Source organism: Arvicola amphibius, chromosome 8 (assembly GCF_903992535.2).
Source record: "Arvicola amphibius chromosome 8, mArvAmp1.2, whole genome shotgun sequence".
NCBI lineage: Eukaryota > Metazoa > Chordata > Mammalia > Rodentia > Cricetidae > Arvicola > Arvicola amphibius.
The window spans coordinates 36,102,983-36,125,256 of record NC_052054.1 but is presented as its reverse complement, the minus strand read 5'-3'; the positions used below and the strand labels follow the sequence as shown (position 1 = coordinate 36,125,256).

Genomic DNA, 22,274 nt, shown 5'->3' with positions numbered 1-22,274 from the left:
GGTTGTCTCCCAATTAAACTCTCCTAAGAGCTAATATGACTCATACAACTGCTTGTCACATACTTCATATCGTCTCCCAGATGCCACCAATTATACAAAACCAAACCACTTCTCATGCAGCTACAAGCCCATCAAAATGCCAGTGTTCATCTGGATATGAAATTGTTAAAAGTTTCTCTTCTCAACATGCTCTTTCTATCCTGCCCGCCTTTGTCCAAACTAGAAATTAATAAATAAATAAAAACAACATTAAGTCGCTGGGAAGAAAAGTCTTTCAAAGGTAACCAGCGTGAGAGCAAAAGGCTAGGTTGTTTCTCTCCACATGCCCTGCTGTGCTTTCCGCTTCAATATTCATTTGGGATCAGCAGCAGTGCTCCACAACAACTGTGTCCAAAATAGGAAAAGGAGGGGCAGTCGGGGCCAGGGCCAGCCAACTTCTGTAATGGCTCAGCACCCAGCCTTCGCAGGCAGTCTTCTGTTTAGGGTCTGTCAGCTGGACCGCGGGCGTCCCATTACTTTGTAATCAGAGGATTGTTACTTGTTATTTACTATTTGGCTTGTACCCCCTGAAAAGCTTATAAAGGTTTATTAGCCCGCTGCGGAACTCGTATTCTGTTTATCCTGAAGTAAATTTAATCTTTTGAAGCGGCCACTACTGAGCAAGTGAGGCAGAACAATGGCGGGGAATTTACTGGGGGTGGAGTCCCGGTGGCAGCACACCCACCTTTTCAAATCACTTCCCTCACAGTTGCACTGTGGGCATTCCTGAAGACGGAGCAAGTAGCAGTAGTTACTAGGAAACGGAGATCCTGTAAAATGCTGCAGGCTTGCTGCCTGGGGCCTTCAGTCAACGTGCACGTTGCTGGCAACGGGAGAGACACTATACACCTATTTTCCCCCTATCTATATAATCTCTCTCTCTCTCTCTCTCTCTCTCTCTCTCTCTCTCTCTCTCTCTCTCTCTCTCTCTCTCTCTCCCTCCCTCCCCCTCCCTCTCCCTCTCCCTCTCTCTCTCTCCAATTTTCCTTGGCAAACGCTACCGAGTGTTTATAAAATATAACCATAGCTTTACTAACGATCGAGGGAAAATCAAGTCTCAATGGCATCTCACCTTCTCCACACTGCTCATGGCTTGGAAGTAGATGTTGTATCCTTTGCGAGGAGCCAGCGGAGGATTCCAAAAGCCTTTATAGGTCCGGTTGTCACCCACGGTGAAGGGGGCAGGCTCAGGAAGATTCCCAGGGGGGAGTTCTGCAGCAAAGTAATAGGGTGCACCCCCACTCAGGGCATTCTGGTACGTGACGGGTACCTGGTAGCACTCCATGGCCCCTGCTTCTCGCTTGGTCCGATGCGGATGCAGCTGCTCGACGACAATTTGGTAAGCACTTTGGGGAAAGGAAAGAAATGCTTGCAATTAGAAAACCGCCAAGACGTTGGGATTTGGGGGAAGGAACAAGGAGTTCAGCGTGGGTACGCTGTGTCTCAATGTATGGAACCGGCATGCATCCCGTTTGCCATAAAACAGCTTCTCATGGGCTCTGCTGCCCCCATCACTGAGCTTACCATGAACTGGTAATCACCATAAAGCGGTTCACATTTGCAGCGACTGAAAACTGAGGCCCGCTAATGAGGACCCTAGCGTTAACCATAGTCATGTCCTATTTTTCAGTGTAAAAGTTTTCTTTTTCTGAAAGATTTTCCTGAGAGATTACATCAGGGAAGGCCCAACTCCAAGGCCTACCAGAATGATGGCCTCCGGGAGGCACTGGAAGCTGTTGGAGGCAGTTGTCACAGGCTTGGGGACTCAAAGCACTGACAGGCTTCTCCACCTCCTGACCTGGCCTCCATCTCCACTGCCTCACAGCTATGCAGATCTAAAGTACAAGTGACATGCGACAAGGCGGGCACAGATGGACAGAAATCTGTCCCCACAACAGAAATAGACTGCCTTCTTCTTCTGGGCTTGTTAATAATGAAATGTTACAAATTGGTGAGACAGATGGCATGTGGCCTATTAAAACTCCAATCTGAACCACAAACCCTTTTCTTTAAACACCTTAGAACTTCCCTACAACCGCTGTTATTTTAGAGGGGTAATAAAAGAAAGAAGACCCTGCAAATTTAAAATAACGATCTCTGGATCACTAATAACTATGCACTGTCAAGTTCTCAAACTCATATGTCAATAATATCCTTCCTTAGTGGAAAATGTCTCATGGATAAAATTAGGTAAAGACTATCTATGAAACTTGCCATTATTATTAATATGTTAGATGTACTTTTAATGGCAGATAATTAATATAGTTTAGAATTTCTGAAAACTGAAGGAAAATGAATTGTGGTGGTTTGTTTAAATGCAGTAGGAATAAGCTGTGTGTGTGGCCCCATGAATAATCTTGAGACCCTTAGGTAAGTGTGCTCCATCTGGGCCTCCCAGAGGGGGAAGACAGCGAACAGATCTGTAGTAGGGAAGAAGTCTGTTTGTTAAGAGTCTCCCAGAGAGACTACGAGAGAAAAACAAAGTTTGCTTCTAAGAAAATGAAAAAAAAATTATATCTAGAGCAAAATTCCAATTTAAATATAAGCTGTTATAGTTAGAAGCAAAAGACCCCAGAGCCTCAAAGAAAGGATTGCATTTAAGGTAAAACTACAGTTTCATTTTCCTCCTAAATATTGAAGTCCTCCCCTGATGTTTTTTTTTTTTATCAAAATATTGCTAACATTTTAAAAAAGGTTGTTATTTATTTCTTTCTCTTTTGAGAGGGGACAAAGTTCATATTAATAGTAGAAACTGAGATTTGACCAAGTAACCAAGGCAGAAATCGCTGTGATTTCTCATTGTAGACACTGCACCATCCTCTACACTTTGCCAAGTTGGGTCACTAAGCTTGAAGGAATGCTACTGACAGAAAGCCTGCTCTCTGTCTCATCTAGGGAATGACATTTGTCAATTTTAAATTTAGGAAATAGCAAGCAAAGCCCCACAGACACAAAGAAAAATAGAACAAAGTTGATATGTGCTTGCTAGTTGGACCTAGTTCTTATTTTGAGTTTATTATTCATATTTATGTTATATGCTTCTATACTATGTATAAATACACACACACACACACACACACACACACACACAAATTAATAGATGTATCATACTCTCCAGACAAATGAACCTTATGCTCTTACCCTAATGAACAATAATGACAGTTATCTATCTAACTAAGCTAACCTTTGAAAACAAAATTCTTAATTATCCCATACACCTAAAAAAGTCTAGTATATATCACATCTCAACCCATTCCATTAAGTTGACATATTTAACATTTAATTTTCATGTTTTTCCATTTCAGTTAAATATAGGAAATATGCAAGACAGCCTGTAGATCTCCAGATTTATTTGGAGCAAAACAAACCGTTATAGGGGGAGAGAAGGAAAGCAGAAAGGTACAGTCTGCACTTTAGAAACCTTGCATGTGCGTCCATCTGAGATTAAAATCAACAGCTTGGAACAAGCTTTAAGATTTGGCATATCCCATTTAAAGAGTAAGTTTAGAATAGGACTGATTCTATAAGATATAGAAAACCAGAAAATTTTCCAGTTATGCATAGGAATGTTTTATTAACATGGACTTTAATCTTTAGTATATCTTTTACTTACTAATACATATTATCCAAGAAATGAAGCACATCTTTGTTACTATTACTGAGAGACTGGGGAAAGAGATCTGAGTTCCTAGTGAAGTCTATGTGTGTCTGACTTTCTTCTTCTTGTGTTATGAAGCAAATGCCTGGGACCCCTTGCCACAGTTCACATGTGCTGTGGTATTTTGAGATGGGCATCTATGGTAAGTAACGTGGCATAGATGAGCAGTCTCAGCAAGTACTGATTTTGCTATCTTGGACTTTCCAGTGAGCTATGAAGAATACATGAATGTTCTTTGAGCCACCAAGGATTTTGTCATGATAGCATAAGGCTGACTGTATAAATTATTTTCTTTAGAAAGTTTGTCTCCAAAAATATTGCCTAGGTTCCTATGTGTGTAATGACTGGAATAAGATGAGAAGTTAGGGGAGACAACGGGACCTCACTCCACCCCTTTCACTCCACGCTCTACCCTGCCAAGTGCAGCCCCTACCCTGCCTTGGACTTGGCTCGATGGCTGAGTAGTTTTCAAACTCAGCAGTGATTATTCCATGGGCCGATACAGGAGCCACTTAATTTTATAATGAAATGGAATATATTCATATGGGATCATGGGCATCTAACTAGGCATGGGTAGTATGAACAAATCACTGTTGATTTTTCTGGTGATGTCTTTACTTAAAATCTATCCAAAGCATTCTTTTTCACCCATACAACAATAATCTCTTATGCTTCATAAGTTCTCAACACTGAATAATGAAGATATCCTTAGTTAGCTTTCTCCCTAGGAATTTGAATCTGTTCATTCTTTCACTGACTTTATTCAACAATGAAACATTGGGTACTGATACTGAGGTTAAAAATTACCCCTCACTATCAACTTTCTCTTTGCTTTTCTGTTGTTGACATTACCAAAATTCTTTCTGTTATTTAAATGCTTTGTAGCCCTCAGAAGTATGATACACACACACACACACATATGTACACAAATACAGACACAGACACACACAGACACACACAGACACACACATACACACACACACACACACACACAAAACTATCATCTTTAAAACCTCTCCACTTACAAACTGTGACTTTCGTTGGTTGATGTTTACAAGAAAGCAACTCACAAGTACATCTCTCGCCACCTTAACTCAGTTCCACACTTTTTTTTTCTTCCTAACATTTAAACCAAGTTCAAGGTGATTTCCTTTTTTTCTCTTCTATGACATCACTGGAAATACCTTTCTGGTATCCAAAATCTTGGTTCATGACTGCTGTATTTTTGTTTCTTTGTTTCCTCTGCCAGCACATTAGAAAACTCAGGTGTTTTTCCAGGTACTGACATTGGTCAAAGTGTTTGGTGCACTTTACTGTCATTATGGAGCACAGCCTTCAGTCGGCCCCCGCCCCCACCCCCACCCCAAAGCTAAACCCTTGTGTGTCTTTCTCTCCCTTTCTCCGGGTACAGGGAGAAGGCCTGTATATTATCTGTGCTGAACTGACTGCAACTGCCATGAATTCATAAAAAGTGTACGAATGCAGCAAAATGTGCATTGAAACAACCAAATAGCCCTACAGTTAGAACTACCCTAGAGGTTCAGACCGAACTCCAAACAATTAATGCTGAGAAAGGGCATCAATTCCTTCACTGGCTGGTATGAGAAGATGTGCCTCAGACATATATCCTACTTCAAAAAAAATTCTACTTTTATTCTTTCTCGCTTCTTACTTGTCAATTCAAATTAATCAAATTACAGAGAAATCAAATTAGGACTTGACTGACAGGTGACGGAAAATGGTCCTATGCTTTTGTTTCTTAAAAGTTTTTAAATGATTGGATGAAATTTAACTCTAGCTAAGTTTAAAATATTAGTGGAGCTTAGGACTCTAGTAATTTAAAATATTCTATAATATTTTAATATGGTTATCCACTGGCTAATCTTTCCTATTCATTTTCACTAAAAGTATGATATTTTTCTCTCTGCATAAAGACTATCAACTACTGAATCACCAGAGTCAAAATCCTGGCCTTAACTTAACCAAGTCCTTACTTCCTGTAATTTTTCCTCATCTTTTAGCATGTGATGTCTTTCCATTCTCTTCCTTCATTTTACAAGTCAGAATCTACACTTTATCCTGGGATTAGTATTATATCGAATCCTTGTCCTTCGTCTTCTCTCTTGCTCTCACTATTTTTCGATACATATTATTCATTTGAAGCTAGGACCATCATACTGTCAAGCATCTTCTCAAACATATTCACTGATGTAGGTGGATCTTCTGTCTATGTGTTGCTTTCATTGGTTAATTAATAAAGAAACTGCTTGGTCTGATAGGTCAGAACATAGGTAGGTGGAATAGACAGAACAGAATGCTGGGAAGAAGGCAATGCGGCAGACGCCATAGCTCTCCTCTCTGAGATGGACGCTGGTTAAGATCTTTCCCGGTAAGCCACCACCTCGTGGTGCTACACAGATTATAGAAATGAGTTAATCAAGATGTGAGAGTTAGCCAGTAAGAGGCTAGAGCTAATGGGCCAGGCAGTGTTTAAATGAATACAATTTGTGTGTTGTTATTTCTGTTGTAAAGCTAGCCGTGCAGAAACCGGGCAGGACAAAAAGCAGACCTGCTTGCTGCATCACTACAATTCACAGCATTAAGATACTTCTATCAAGAGTAATTCTCTGACTGTTTCCCACTCCAGTGTATCTTCTGGATCCAATGCATACATACTTTGAGGTGAGGGAATATATGGAAAGTCACAATTACACTAAATCTCTTTAAATATAGTCAGTAATTCACCGATCCCATTCATGATGCCAAAGCCTCATTGGTCAGAACCCTTAGGACTTGCCTCAGAAATTCTGGGACTAAAATGTACCGACTCCATGGTGAACATTGTACATTATGAACACAGTGTGATTACACTGTCATATATACTGCATCTGATATGCCTCTTCCTTACTATATTATGAGCTCATTAAAGGTAGTAGTTATCCCATTTTTAAGTTTAGTGTCTCCACTCAGTCATTTATGAAATATCTGTTATATGCTGTGGAATAATTTTAAGTGGTATGGTCTCCCCTGATCTCCAGAGGCTAAACATCTAGGAATATATATAATACACACACACACACACACACACACACACACACACACACACACACACACCACACTCACTATTTGTAAAAAAGGAATAAGTTTTCTGGGGAAAGACAAAAAGATGAAGGGGCTGGAGAGACAGCTTAGAGGTTAAGAGCACTGGATGTTCTTGTTGAGAAATTGAGTTTGATTCCCAGAACCCACAACAGTCTATAACTCCAGTTCCTGGGAATCAGACATCTGACTGAGATGGATGCTGATCTTTATGTTTAAGAAACAACACAGAGAGATTATGTCCATCTATGCCTCAGTTTTAACATATGTCCAGTTAGAAGTCAGGTCAGTCCATCATGATGACGATTAAGACAACCAAGAAGCATTTGTTATCTTTAACATGTGGGGTGCGGCACACTGTTCATCAGTGGATGCCAATGGCCACACTAATTTCTTCACTAAACATATGTGGTGCTTAGACCCAAAATTTGATGATACCCTCTCCCCATTGAAATTATGCTAGAATGAGTTTTTGACTACCTAAAATACAGAGTTTGTATTTGGAAAATTCTGCAATAATAAAATGTGCATCTATTTGTAATACCTTACCACAAACTCAGCATTAACACAAAGAAAACCCATATATTTATAATATTCTGCTACTTAGAAAAAAATTAAGAGAAATTATGTGTTTTAAGAAACCTATCTTGTGAGACATGAGCACTTTAAGTCATGGCAATGATTGTCAAATTTCAGAAAGGACATTTGCAGTTCTAGGCAAGGCAGGCATCAAGTTTACATCTTTCAGATGATTAAAAAAGTTAAAAAAATATGTTGAAGAACCACACTTGCCAGGACAGAATTACACACATTGTTCATTAACAGCCCCGGGGAAGCTTGGTACATGACAAGAAACCAGAGAGACAGCTCATGCTGAGCGCCTCATTTAGGTTGTTTGTAAACTGAAGAGTGTGTTATTTCTTTCCTGAGTACCAAGATCTCTCAGAAATAATATTCACTGAAAATACTGATAAGGTAGATAAAATATACAAAGTAGCTATGTTTTTTGAAAAGCACATATATTTTTGATTTATGATAACAAACTGAAAATATTAGTCTTCCTTCAATAACCTTGAAAACCAGAATTGGCATTTTGGGTAAATGACTCTGCTCTGTCACTTTAATGAGTGGCACTTAGTGGTGCGTTCATTTCCACTGCAACCGTGTTGTTATGGTCCACGAACACTTTGCCCTAGGAACATTCCAGCCTCAGCCTGAGTTAGCCTCAGCCGGATCTCTGTTTCTACCAGAGTGAACCTTCCTCCCAAGAGGACAGCTCAAGGCGACTGCTGCTGTAGTCCTGTTGACACCTTCAGCTTTCAAGCTGCCAGTAAACAGTCTCACTCCCTGACCTCTGTTATGGCTTCAGCATCAGCTGCTGTCAACTTGCCTACATCCAACTTCAATGACCTCAAGTACTTGATGTTCTAGGTAGAACATCCCATGTCCTATCATTTGCTTGCAATCTCTCTAAATACCCACCACCCCTTCCTTCCCCAAGTAAACCTCATTTCTTCCCCTCCTCAAAATGTCAGGTCTAACCCCAACTTTCTCAATGCAGTCATTGCCTTACCAGGGAGTCAGTCACACCCCAAAGAGGCACACATGGAGGACTATTCCATGTATCTAGATAAACTCCTGGTATGAATGAATTGCTATGGAATCTGTAAATTTATGGGAACCATTACTAATTTCAGTTTTTTTCATAAGACTATACTAAAGTAAATGTATAAACTCCGAATATCTAGGACTTCTTAGTTACTATAACAGAGGATTTGGCACGGGGGTGGGACATTTGGAAGAGCGGGAAAAAGAATGTTCATGTGTACTAGAGTTGGGACAAATAGAGAGTAAGATGCAGAGCAACAGAGGCCAACAAAGGGAAGATAGTTCATTCAGGGTTTGTGGCAGAGGACAAGTGGATGCTTTCAGGTTTAGCTAGAGGTTAAGAGAGCTGGCATTCTTGGGAAGACACAGAGCCGAATGGCAGCAAAACTTACATCAGGGAGGGTAGCTAAGCCTGAAGACATACTGAGCAGAAAGTAAAGTAGTTTAAAGAAAAGCTGAAAGACATGATGGAATCCAAGAAAAGATTTGTAGAACCAGACTGTACGCTCAGTGCTAGGAAAATTGATGCCACCAATTGAGACCATCACTTTGAAGTGATGAGGACACTGGACTAGACCACCTCATGATCAGGCCCCGGTGTCTGCAGGGATGGCTGGAGGGAGGAACGTGGTGAGGACACTGGACTAGACCACGTCATATCAGGCCCCGGTGTCTGCATGGATGGCTGGACAGAGGGACATGGTCAGAGGAAAAGAAGATGCCACCCAACTTAAGGATCCCAAAAGCAAGGGAGTCAAAGTTCAAACTCATCAAAGGTTAAAGTGCTGTCTATCAGCACACGTTTATCCCCCTGCCTATTGGCTCCACCTGCAGGTGCACTGTGCAAATGCAGCTGAACAAAGATGGCCTTGACTGGTTAACTCGTTAGAAATCATATACTGGTCTTCCCTTTTAGCAACACTCATCAGCTTTATCAAATGCTCATGTTAACTTATTTCTTACTCTTGTGTTTGAGCATGTGAGGTGTGTGTGTGTGTGTGTGTGTGTGTGTGTGTGTGTGCAAGTGTGCAACCATATACATGCAGGTGAAGGCCAGAAGAGTTTGCTGAGTTTTTTCAACTCTTACTCTCCACCTTACTTTTTGAGATAGGCTCCCTCACCAACCCTACTGCTTGCCACTTCAGCGATGCTGGCTGACCAATGAGCTCCTGGGATGGGCCTTTCCTGGGATTATAGGCAAATGTGCTCATATGTTACTTTCACAGGGACTGTTGGCCAATTCTTCAAACTCATGTCCTCTTGCCTGTGCAGCGGTCGGTCATACCTACTGAGCCAACTCTCTGGCCCCTCAATTTGTTCTCTGGGTATTATCCAACTATACTATATAATTTGGAGTTCCTCGTCACTGGGCTCAATTCCTAGAAAGGTCAAATGTGTTGCCAAGAAATACAATGAAGTACATTTCCATGCCAGGGAAAGATAAACGACTATTAAGGATTATTTTTGTATAGTTATGATTTCAGACGAATTCATAGTAGTTAGAAATTATGTACACATAAAGGCAAATAGAAGAAAAGAAAGATATTTAATTAAACATGTAGAAAACACACAGAATTCCTGAACACTGTCTATGAGCAAAGGATCTACAGAGTGAAATAACCCTTGATATTCTAAGAAACCTGGGAAGAGGTACTGTTATATGTTTCAGTATGGTCGGTGTATTTAGATTTATAATTGCAAGCAGGGTGATAGGTACTTAATAAGTGGTCAAAGTTTGCAGAAAAATTTTGACAAAGTAAGCAGAGTTAATTATATAAGTTATGCAGCACAGTGTTACAATAATGATATAATAAATATAATAATAATAATAATAATAATAATAATAATAAGTGAAGTAAAGCTCAAGTTCCCTACAATTTTTTTTAAAGATTTAAAATATTTTTTGAGATTTTATTTTATTTACTTAGTTTAATTTGTTTGAAAGTATGCCTCTGTACTACATGTCTGTGTCTGTGGATGCCAGAGAGGGCATCTGATTCCCTAAGACTATAGTTACAGACATTTGTGAGCCAACATATGAGTGCTGCGGATTGAACCAGTTTCCTCTCGGAGAGCAGGCAGTTGTCTTAATTGCCAGGCCTCCTCTCCAGACCTTAACAAACACTAAAAGCCAAACCCAGGTAGCTGGAGCCTACTTTAAACACCAAGATCAGGATGGCCACCTATGCAGTAAGTTTTCTCAAGGGTAGGGACATGTCAATGGCCATGATTACTTGTCAATAGAGAAGGACACCACGTCCAAGTGAGCATGGCATTGCTTCTTCCTCTTCACATCTGAAATCACAATGCCTCATAATCACTGATGCACAAACACCACTGTACACTGACTTGGAATTCTCGAGCAGCTGCTCTCTCCGAAGCGTTCACGTTGCGGCCACCTTAGCCACCTCCCTTGCTCCACAATGTGGCAGTCTGTTCAGTCTCGGCTAGACGGGAATTACAAGCTTTCTTTGTGATTCGTGTTCTTCTATCAACATATTTTTTAATTACGAAAAAGTATTTTTACAACTTTGAGGGAAAAAGACATCGGTTTCATGAGGTCAAGTGTGTTTGTTTTACATACAGAAAGTGATTAACCTGCCTTTAAGGGAATTCACAAAGAGCACCAAATAAGTTGGTTCTGCTGTCTGGTCTTGATTTTGTGACTATCTGATTTTCTTATCAATACTGATAACAAAATGCCCACATATCTGTCGGTTTCAAATAGAAGCTTGTTGAAGTCTTGAAGATTCAACTAATAGTTCTCCAAAATTTAAAAGGCTGAGGTAATTTGACCTAATTCCTAGAAATGACATGGATGAGATTTTTTTTTAAATATTAGCAGTAATATGAGAGATTTTAATATTAAAAAGATAAAGGAACTAGCAAGCTGAACTTTCATATTTATCATGGAATTTCCGATAATTTAAGAAGTGAAAGGCCACGGAGGCTTCATTTGCTATCACTCCTCCGTGTTTATTTCCTCAGAGCATTACTGATTCAGTCATTCACAGGAAATCATCCACTACAGACACACAAAGGTGGACCGGCGCTCCTTCCTCATCCTCTTTGACAAACACTTTCAAGGCCTTTCCAGCACAGACACCAACACAGGAAGTGAAGTGAAATGGGGATAAAGGAAAATGAAGAGAAAGAGCAATAGCCTCAAACAGCACAGAAAAGCCTTTAGAATTTCCACTTTTAGCCATACGTCTGTTTATAATCTTCCTTCAAAATCAAGAAGGAATAAACAAAAACAAAAGAAGAAAATCAAAGCATCCCTGACATCCACTGTGAAATGAAAGGCTTTTAGATGTGCTAGGCCACGACTGGGGACATTTCTCCCACCGGCTGCCTATCCTCTTAACTATGCCCCCTCTTACCTGATAGGGGCACCTTTGGCTTGTGCTGGTCTCAATAATACTGTGATTGTGGTGGCAGTTTCATTCAGAGAGGCATCAACTCCTTCATAGTCAGGTAAAGTCGGAGCTGAAAAGAGACCAACGAGGTGAAAAGAAAGTTCAATCGATTTGTGGCGATATGTGATAGGCTGCTATGAATAAATGATCCTACCTTAAGGGAAAATCAATTTAATTCCTAATTAACTGCACTGATCCTTATTTTATGGTATGACACTGAACCTTAACTGTGGGCAGAAGAAGCTAGGACGGCGAGGTTGCTGGATTGTTAAAAGCTGTCTGGGGTCTTGTACTCATCATATTCTGAACACTTTGTGTTTCAGCTTCCCAAGCTCTTTAAGCCGGCGAGCATGACGTGGGACAGTGGGGCAAGGAGAGTCAGCACTGGCTGGACAGTCACACATTAGATTGGGACTGTGCATGGCAGAAGGGAAGTAATGGGCTGCCTACTCGCTGTTCATGCTTGGCAGGCGAAAGAAAGGTCCAGTATTCTTTTCTTGACTAGTTCTAAGTGAGCACAAGGGAAACATGCTAGTCAGCTGTGGTGCATTGGAAAGGAGATTCTACTTTTCAGTTACTAAGACCTAGTTTATTAACTGGCAAATAGTTAAAAACATAAATTTTCAACATGTTGGATAGTGTTTGTGTTCTATGAGTTTTCCAACCTTGAGCTGAAAGAAATTTCAACTGCCTTTTACTATATAGATGGATATACCCATTGAAACATGTAGATTATTATTTATTATTATTATTATCAAAAGATGCAAACAGTTAAGCTCACAAAACAGTGGCACACTTTTATACAAATTCTAATTATTCTGTTTCTCAAAATTTATACAGCATCACAGCAACCAGATGCTCCAAGGCACAGCAACAGAAACTAAGCTTTTAAAGTACAAGAAAATGCTCACTGCTTTCTGGTTGCAATAGGAAAGATGAAATCAAATAATTCCAAGGGAAAAGAAAGCCAGAAGGGTGTTTCTGTCTATAATTAGAAATTTTCTGTTTGACATCATGTTGAACAGGGTATCTAAGACTTCAAATTTATATGCATATGTGTATCGGTGTATTTATATATCAAAAAATAGTTGCTCAGTGTCTATTTTAAAAGATTATGTAGATATTACAAGTTCTATTTAAAATTTCAGTTGTTGCAAATTCTAAAAGGGAAAAAGTTTGTCATGACATTCACCAAGTCTTATTTTCTAACAAAGTGATTTAATAAATATTTTAAATCAATGAATGCCGTTAGGATATAAAATGGCAGTTTAATATACTATCATTTCTTAATATAATGGATGATGTTAAAACATCAATTTTACCAGAATACTAATATAAATCAAATCAAACGCAAATGAATATATTGGAATTACTCTTATTTATGATATAAATTTTTAAAAGTTATATTTTATTTAATACATTTCCAAATAAAACAATTTAGATACATTTATCTTACTCTTGGTGTAAATTTTTGATTCAGGACAATGTTAAAAATGGATCTCTGCATCTGCTTTCATCAGTTACTGGATGAAGGTTCTAAGATGACAATTAAGGTAGTCACAAGTCTGATTACAGGAGAAGGCCAGCTCAGGCTCCCTCTCCACTATTGCTAGGAGTCTTTTGAGCTCTTAGAGCTCAAAGAGAGAGATGAGGGATTATATGGGCAAGGGTGTGTGTGTTAAGATCATGAATGGGAAACTCACAGAAACAGCTAGTCCAAGCTAGTGGGAGCTCATGGACTCTGGACTGACAGGTGGGGAACCTGCATGGGATCAAACTAGGTCCTCTGAATGTGGGCGACAATCGTGTGACTTGGTCTTTGGTGGGGTCCCTGGCAGTGGGACTGGGATGTATCCCTGGTGCATGACCTGGGTTTTTAGAATCCCTTCCCTATGGTAGGATACCATGCTCAGCCTTGCTACAGGGAGGAGTGGCTTGGTCCTGCCTCAACTTGATTTACAGAGGGGAGGGAGGGAGGAGGCACTATGGTTAGTATGTCAAACGAATAAAGAAATTAAAAAAAAAAGTGCAATGTGAATTGAGAGTGGCTGCTGTTATATATTAAATAGAATTAAAAAGGACTCACTAAATTAAAATGTGCTTAATATACTATGTGGTTTACCTTCAAAAGACCATTTTCAAATTTAACTCTATAGTTACACATAGCTCATAGATATTTTTGTAGTGTTAAACATGATGAACTATTTTATTAACTAGAGTAGACTTAGGGAGCATCGTGATGCTAACATCAGCAGGAACCTAATCAGGTTGAATGGGCGATTTGACTGAAGGAGAATTAGTACTTGTAAACGATCTAGTCAGATGCAAATTATAAAAGTAAATGTAATAGAAAGGGAAATTTGGTTATATTTATTTATCAATTCAAGAGTTTCTTGCGTGTTCTAATTCTGAAAATTAGAGGCATTTATGTGAGGTGTTTGTGTGAGCAGTAAAAGAAGGCTGGCGTTTGTTTAAATTTAGCATAATATTAGGGAAAAGGGGACTGACAAGGCTGAGGTATTCCAACGCGAGAGTGAAAGACCACTAGGACTTGTTAGACACCATCCATTAGAACACACAAGTGACGCCATACTTAGCACCTCACTGAAAGCACAAGAAAGGTCCATAATCGTTTTACAGTGAACTTGGAAAGATTTGAAGTAAAGAAATGATGTAACCTTTTAAGGCTACTGTCATTTTTGTGATTGCCTGAAAAGCGTTTGGATTAGAATGTATCACCAGGAATGATTTGTTCTCCAATGGTTGAATAAACTTCCCTTGACCTCACGTAATGACATAAAGGCTCAGTAGGCCACACGATAACGCAGCAACATATCTGAGTGTTTCGAATATGCTATTGCAAATCAGGAGCATGAGCTGCTCAGCTTCTAGGTTACGCATTTGCTTACCTGAGATATTTGTGGTCACATTGATGGCTGTGGCAGGCCCAAAGCCTTTCACAGTGCTGGCTCGTATGAAAAACTGGTAGGTGGTCCCAGGGTGGAGATGCATGAACACATGGTGTGTGCTGTTCCATAAATTTGATACAGTCTGTGGAGGTCCAGCCACGGGAACTGCGGGGTCGAATGATCTTATGCTGCTATAGCTCACCTAGTGTGGAAAATATATTTCCCATTATACATCAACTGAAGGCCATAATAAATTATAAGCAAGCCCTTTCTAAACAACATAGCATGCAAGAGTCTCAAGTAATCATTACTTTCCTCTTTTTTTTTATTTTGGTATGGTTATTTCTGGCATCTCTCATCCATCCATCCATCCATCCATCCATCCATCCATCCATCCATCCATCAAATCTATCTATCTATCTATCTATCTATCTATCTATCTATCTATCTATCTATCAATCAATCATCTATCTATCTATCTATCTATCTATCTATCTATCTATCTATCTATCTATCATCTATCTCTCTCTCTATCTATCATCTATCTATCTCTATCTATCTATCTATCTATCTATCTATCATCTATCTATCTATCATCTTTCTATCTATCTATCTATCTATCTATCTATCTATCTATCTATCATCTATCTATCTCTCTCTATCTATCATCTATCTATATCTATCTATCTATCTATCTATCTATCTATCTATCTATCATCTATCTCCATCTATTTTTATATTGATATTGCTACTTCTGGCATTTCTCATCCACCTATCTATCATCTGTCTGTCTATCGTTTGTCATTTATTGCTCTATTTAAACTATCTCACTACTTCTCTATCATCTATGATCTACCTAATGATATATGTAGCTGTATATTTAATTTGTCAAATATTTATATTTTACAAAATCTATCAATAAACTGATATACTTAAATATGCAGACTACATATAAACTTTCTTGTTACATACTTTAATGCATGTGAAAACAAAGTCTTCATCAAAAGTATGTTATTCTTCTCTTTTTGGTCTAAAAAACACAGAAAATTCTAGTAACATTAGCAATTAGCAGCACAAGCTTGTGATCTGAGCCACTTGGGAGACGAACACAAGCTCAAGGTCAGCCTGAGTTACAAAGGGATCTCATGGCCATTTTGTATTAACTTAGTAAAACTGTGCCTCAAAACGAATTAAAGGACACTAGTGCTCAAACATACTAAAATGGCCAAAAACATTCATTCTTATTCCTATAATTTATTCTTAGGCATAAGATATAGAAATGTTTATTCTATAATCAGCACAGACTAACTATATAGCCGAAAACTACACAACTGTGCAATTAAGAATATCCATTTGAAAGCGATGGGGGAAAAGGAGAAAATTGTCTTTCAATAAAAACATATTTAAAAATTCATTTATTCTCCGTACCTTCTTATTTGAAAATATAGCGATTTATATTCAAAAGTACAATGAAATTCTGAAATGGGTTTTTAATCTGTTTTGCTTTGGGTGGGCTATTAATTACTTACTTTGAAAAACAGGCCATTCAATGGCCTCTCCTTAAGCACAGTGTGATACTGGTTTCTTAATTTTAGAAAGAGGGACTTAGCATTTTTACATGTAATTATTCATTACAAACATTAATTGGGTTTGACAAGGACATAGTCCAGTGACACACATGTATAGTCACAAAACTAGCATAGATTCCAAGAATTCGAAAATCTTTGCTATTGTACAGTGATTAATTTTAAAATCAAATAATTGGTGAACGAGAACAAAGAGAGATGATGATGCGTTACTATTCTCTTCCCCACCCTTTCCTTTCCTATTGTTTCCACCCAGCCGTCTCCTTGGCCTCTTTGTATCTACTCCTTCTCCTCATACCTCATACTGAGTGATGATTCCGTTTGGTTCCAGTGGCTCTTTCCAGTTCAAGAAGATCTTGTTTTCAAAGGAAGTTCCTTGGAGGGATTTGACTGGCACAGGCCCGGGCACTAGAAATAACACGTATTGGAAATGAGAACACTTGCATGCAAAGTTGAGAACACAACTCGTAAACAAGACAAACACAATTTAAAGAGGATGTCATGGAGCGAAAATATATCTTTAAAAATAACATCAGCACATACACGGTATTCAGACTTGACCCAGACAGTGGACACCAATCGTGAGCCTGTAAGTTTCTAAAGCAAGAAATGTAGAAATGTAAACTTATTGTTATTCAAATGAATATTCAATCACCTTGGAGATTGGCATAGTCGTGTAGTCTGCTTTTCTCTCTTGTATACCCCTAATAACATGAAGTTCATATTTGTAATTTGCTCCGAGAACAGAGATGCACTTCCCTGAAAGATTTCTTGAAGATTATGATAATCCCCTAAAGAGGCTCCATCAGCGAAGTTCATAAAATAATGAATTATAATCATAATTAACGCTCCTTAGACTCAAAAGCCAAATCACACAGCACTGACTTGAAATGCCCATTAAAAATCTTCCTGACTTTTGTAGCTATACTTATTAAATTTTCTATAATTAAAAAGATAGCACTGATTATTATATTTTTTAAAGTTGTTAGAGATGAATACTCTAAAATGTACCTGCTTCATGCTTTTACTTTTTCTCAGCTAAGGAAGAGCTTATTAAGAACAAGCTGGTTTAGGATTCAAGGATCTCTTGATTTGCTTTCTTCAGTTGGCAGAGCTGAGGATGGGACTCAGGGCCTGGCAAATTCAAGCCAGCGCTCTCCCACTGAGTTATCTCCACACCTCCCTGTACTCTTTCTCTCTTCTTCCTTCCTTCCTTTCTTTTTTATTCATTTTTTTGTTGTTGTTACTGCTCTTTGTTTGTTTGTTTGTTTGTTTTGTTTGTTTTGGACAGGATCTAATGTATACTCTCACTCTGAACTCTTTGTGTAGCAGAGGATGACCCTGAACCTATGATCCTTTTGCCTCCACCTCCAGAATGCTGGGATGACAGCCATGTGCCTCCGTGCTCCCTCATATCCCACATCTGTGTTGGGTACTTAATTCAGAACTTCGTGCATGTTAGGCAAGAATTACAATTCCTGAGTAACATTGCTCCAGTCCTTATTTGCGAAGGCCTCATAAGTTGCAAAATCCTGTCATTAATCAGCCGTGGATTAGTTACTATTGACAAGCTTCAAGGTATTTCTGCTACTGTGTTTTTCTCTTTTTATAGATCTTACTTTAAAACCTGGCCGTTTATTCACACAATCCAGATTCTTCTTCTAATCATGCTAAACAATACATATTACCTCACACTCTTTACTTAAAAACTTCTTTTTGTAAAAAAAAATACCAACCCAGTATTGGACAAGTACGGTTTTTAATTAATATTTTCCCTGAATCTAACGTTTCAGTGAACTTCACACATGACATTATCTAGAAATGCCGTTTCAAAGTACAGAGCAATTTCATGAGGATTGAAATAAATTAAAAACCACTGGATCAAAGGAAATGTATTTCTTCATGGCTAGCAGCAGCAAGAAATTCTGAATGATATGCCACCAGATGAAGATTTATTTCATTCTACAAGGAGACTATGAATGATGCTATGACCTCTGAGGCGGGCAACATGAGGTGACACATATAAGAAAGAAATCCAGAAGAATAAAAGCAAAAGAAATCCATACTAAAGATAGCATGGTAGCCCTTAACTTTGGACATGTTCATGGCTGTGTCAGTTAACCAATCCCTTACCCATGTCCCATGTTGTCAGCACAGGCTACTGTGCTCAGCAGGGCAGTGAGTCTGACAAGGATTCTGTGCAGTTTCTGGCAATGCCAAGACCCCCAGAGACATAGGTTCATTGTGCAAGTAGATATCTGTGCATGCATCGATTCTGTTTATGACTGCAATCAAGGAAAATATATTTCTTCACACGTTTGTCAGGGAAAGTGGCAGCTATGGGTAGGAAGAGTCAAAACACCAAATACTGAGGACTTGTTATGAAAATTCCTGTGTCTATCTACCATAATTTGTCTTACAAGTACTATGAAATAGAATTAATATATTTCAAATTATTCTTATTTAGGGATGGTTTAAACATATTTCCATAATTCTGCATTGAAAGATGGGCAGAAGTGGTAAACTGTTTCCCTGCAACGTTGATATGATCCCCCCCTCTCACACATGTTCTACATTGCCAAAACTCTGCTTGAAGTATTTACAAGTTCCATTTTTCAAGATTGGATATGTGGGAGAAGAATCATGCCCAAGATAGGCCACACAAGTAATCATGACTTCGATTAATAAATACTCCAATAACAACCACATAAAGGAAATGTGGACGAGGTATGGGCACAAACCAACTCCGTTCATTTATGTTCGGCATCTAAGCAGGGATGATTTCTCTACACACAAAGAAAATGTCACAGTTCAGTTATGATTTGCCTAAACACAGCATGAAGTGCTTAAAGCCATTTCACGCCCAGCTTCAGACTGTGGGGATTCACGTTACATTTCCACACCGACGACTTTTGGTAGAGATAGAATGCTGACTCCCATTCCTGTGCTTGTGATTTATCTGAGAGCCGTTCCAGCTAATTTTGTTTGGAGCATGAGAAAGTCCCTCAAATATAACTTTAAAAACGGAAAAGAAAAATGAAAGAGGTGTGGAGAGAGATTATATTAAATAAGCATTATAGCCTCTAAAATATAATAAATCTACATTTTAAAATGACTTTGTAGCTTTAAAAAATGTCCCCAAACCAGGCTTTTCTGCTGAGTTAACTTCATGATATTGATTTCCATGAATGCTGGAATAAAAAATGAAAATGGAATCTTACAGAAAAAATTCTGCCCATGCATTAAAAAGCACATGTAATAAATTAAGCATAAATTCTACCCTAAGGTTCTAGTTGGAAATGGTTCTAGCTTTGGGAGCTTGATTTATGGAAGTCCCCAGAATTCTTTTCACACAATTATACCTTTTTATTAGGTGGTTGATAATTTATTCTTTTTCTATGTATATAGGGCAGCAATAATTTCGTAAGACTGACTTAAACAGATCATCACGATCCATTGATCTTCGTAACAATAAGCATGATTTAGTTATTCTTTCTCACCTCAGAATATCGAAATACATCAAGTATTCTGTGTAGAAACTCAAGCTCATATGAGCAGCCCTGAAGAATGACTTACAAATACCCTATGGAAGTTTCTACATCAGTCGTTAAGAACGACTTATAGAAGAGAAAACCAACGAAGAAAGGAAATAGCCTACCATTCGGGATACAACCACAGGGATTACCCTGTACTAATACTATGAAACAATAACGCGCAACTTCATCTAACTGAAGCTTATACAGAAAAGCATTCAACACAGAAGCCGAAATCAAAGTAGACTTGAAAACGGTACTGAAAAGAAATGTAGAAATGTTATTTCTAATTTATAAAATTGATTCTACACAATATGAACCTTGTCGTCAGGAGTTTGACTGGTTTAGGCCAAAATTCCACAGAAATTTCATTACCTGCGTATTAACATAGCCATTTATGTAACCAAATGTTGTTTAAAAATATATTGCAGTTAACAAAAGCATTGTAAAAACCTGACTGCCTTCTTTGTTTGTGGGAAAGAAAAGTAAGATAAGCTGTGTCCAAAGATAACACCATAGGAAATTGCAGTGTTGGGGGGGGGGACTAGATAAAAACAAACAAAAAAAATCAAACTCATATAACAAAATCTAAACGTTATCAATGAAGACATCTTGACTTTAAATGCTGACAGCAATCCAAATAAATGTGACTATAGTCTTATTATTGAAATATGAGTTATAAAATGCCTAGCATGACTCAGACATTGAAACCTCCACCCCATTTCAGAAGATGTGCAATTCCTCAGGATATGTGTGCAGCTAGTTTTGGACTTTCATTGATATTGTTGATGCCTGAATCCCTTATCGTTACCTCTTCTTTTCTGCACAGGTAAGTGCTGCTTTATAGGAGGGTGGGGGTGACACCGGAGATGGGGGTGAGAGTTTTATCATCATGTTCAGGCTGATGTATTATTTAAATAGTGTTGGTTTCAATGTAACGCAACAATGTAGTAACTGCAATAGGACCCTTTGGTTAACTCAATCATGACAATAACACATTCCTCTTAAGGCTCAGGGTTTGACTCCCGAATTTTAGTAATTTGAGGAGGACCCCAGACATCATGTTGTGCAGTCTAAGCTGTGCACGGCTCTCACTTCTCTAGGATACAAAGCAACAGGACAAACCAGAGTCAATTTCAAGTTCCACAGGAGAAGAGCTAAAATGAGGATTTCTAGAAATTATAGCACATTTACTTACTTTATGGCCATCTCATTCCTATTTGTTAGGCACCAAAAGATACACAGTAGCCAAGTGAATACATGAAGGGAGGTGTGTGGGGGAGTCTGATAGTAAACTACAGCCTTTACTCTGAAACTCAAATAAAAATACAGGCCTCTTATCAAGCTGTTGAAGAAGGAATAGGACCACAGAGACCTCATGACTTGGCTCCTTTACTGGAGCATATAAAACTAGAGAGACAGAAGAATTTACTGGTTATGGAAATGATTGGTAAACCCCAAGTTCTGCTAAGATTGGCCTGAGATCATTATGTAGCAGTTTCTACCAACATACATTTATTTATAAAAGAACACCAATAGAATAAAGAGTCACCCTAAAATATATAGCTGTTAGTAAAGTAATAGATTTGGAGCTTTTGTATATTTTTTCCATTAAACGAAGAATGGCATTCATATTCCTATCAATGACGTACCATACTATTAGAGAAAAGGCATCCATGTTATAGTGTTAAGACAAATATGCATTCTTATTACTTAATGTTTCATAAGTATCATTTCTTAGATTGTAATAAAAATTTTAAAAAGATTAGGGTCTGCTATTTTCTTATGAGGATCTTTATTTGGACTAAAAAATGTCCTGTGTCTTTTGTGTTTTAATTCAGTCAATAAAACTGAGTATTTTATCTTCAAATACTGAGAAAGTAATACCATCTTGTATGATTTATAAAATTCACACGCAATTTGTAAGAAAGTGAATTTTACCAATAGGTAACTAGATAGTGATGTGAATAATAACCTTTTTGTTTTCACACTTGGTAAGAAAGTCTTTTTTGTTGTTTTTTTGTTTTTTTGTTTTTCGTTTTTTTCGAGACAGAGTTTCTCTGTGGCTTTTGGACCCTGTCCTGGAGCTAGCTCTTGTAGACCAGGCTGGCCTCGAACTCACAGAGATCCGCCTGCCTCTGCCTCCCGAGTGCTGGGATTAAAGGCGTGCGCCACTACCGCCCGGCTGGTAAGAAAGTCTTTATTTAGGCTTTAGGCACCATTACCACTTCTACTATCGTTATTTAAAAAGTCATCATGGGTGCATGCCTTTTAGTAACTGTATTACTTTCTGAAAACACATGTCTGTTAGAGATAATCTGGCTGAGACAACCTGGTAGATTTTTAAATTCAGTACTGGACAATGGGGAGGGGGGTAAATTTAAAGAACAGACAGCATTCTCTGCCCCGCCCCCTTCTTGTGA

The 22,274-nt window shown here is 38.5% G+C and overlaps 1 protein-coding gene across 2 annotated transcripts in view; it reads right to left on the bottom strand.

Annotated features, from left to right (window-relative positions):
* The window catches only part of Ptprk (protein tyrosine phosphatase receptor type K), a 523,134-nt gene that overhangs the window by 114,156 nt on the left and 386,704 nt on the right, over positions 1-22,274 (bottom strand). For both annotated transcript variants that reach the window (XM_038340426.2, XM_038340427.2), the window contains exons 9-12: positions 16,617-16,726; positions 14,733-14,934; positions 11,788-11,893; positions 1,112-1,385 (exon numbers count right to left, since the gene is read on the bottom strand). In XM_038340426.2, coding sequence (XP_038196354.1) covers positions 1,112-1,385; positions 11,788-11,893; positions 14,733-14,934; positions 16,617-16,726 — 692 coding nt within the window. The remainder of the gene's footprint in view (positions 1-1,111; positions 1,386-11,787; positions 11,894-14,732; positions 14,935-16,616; positions 16,727-22,274) is intronic.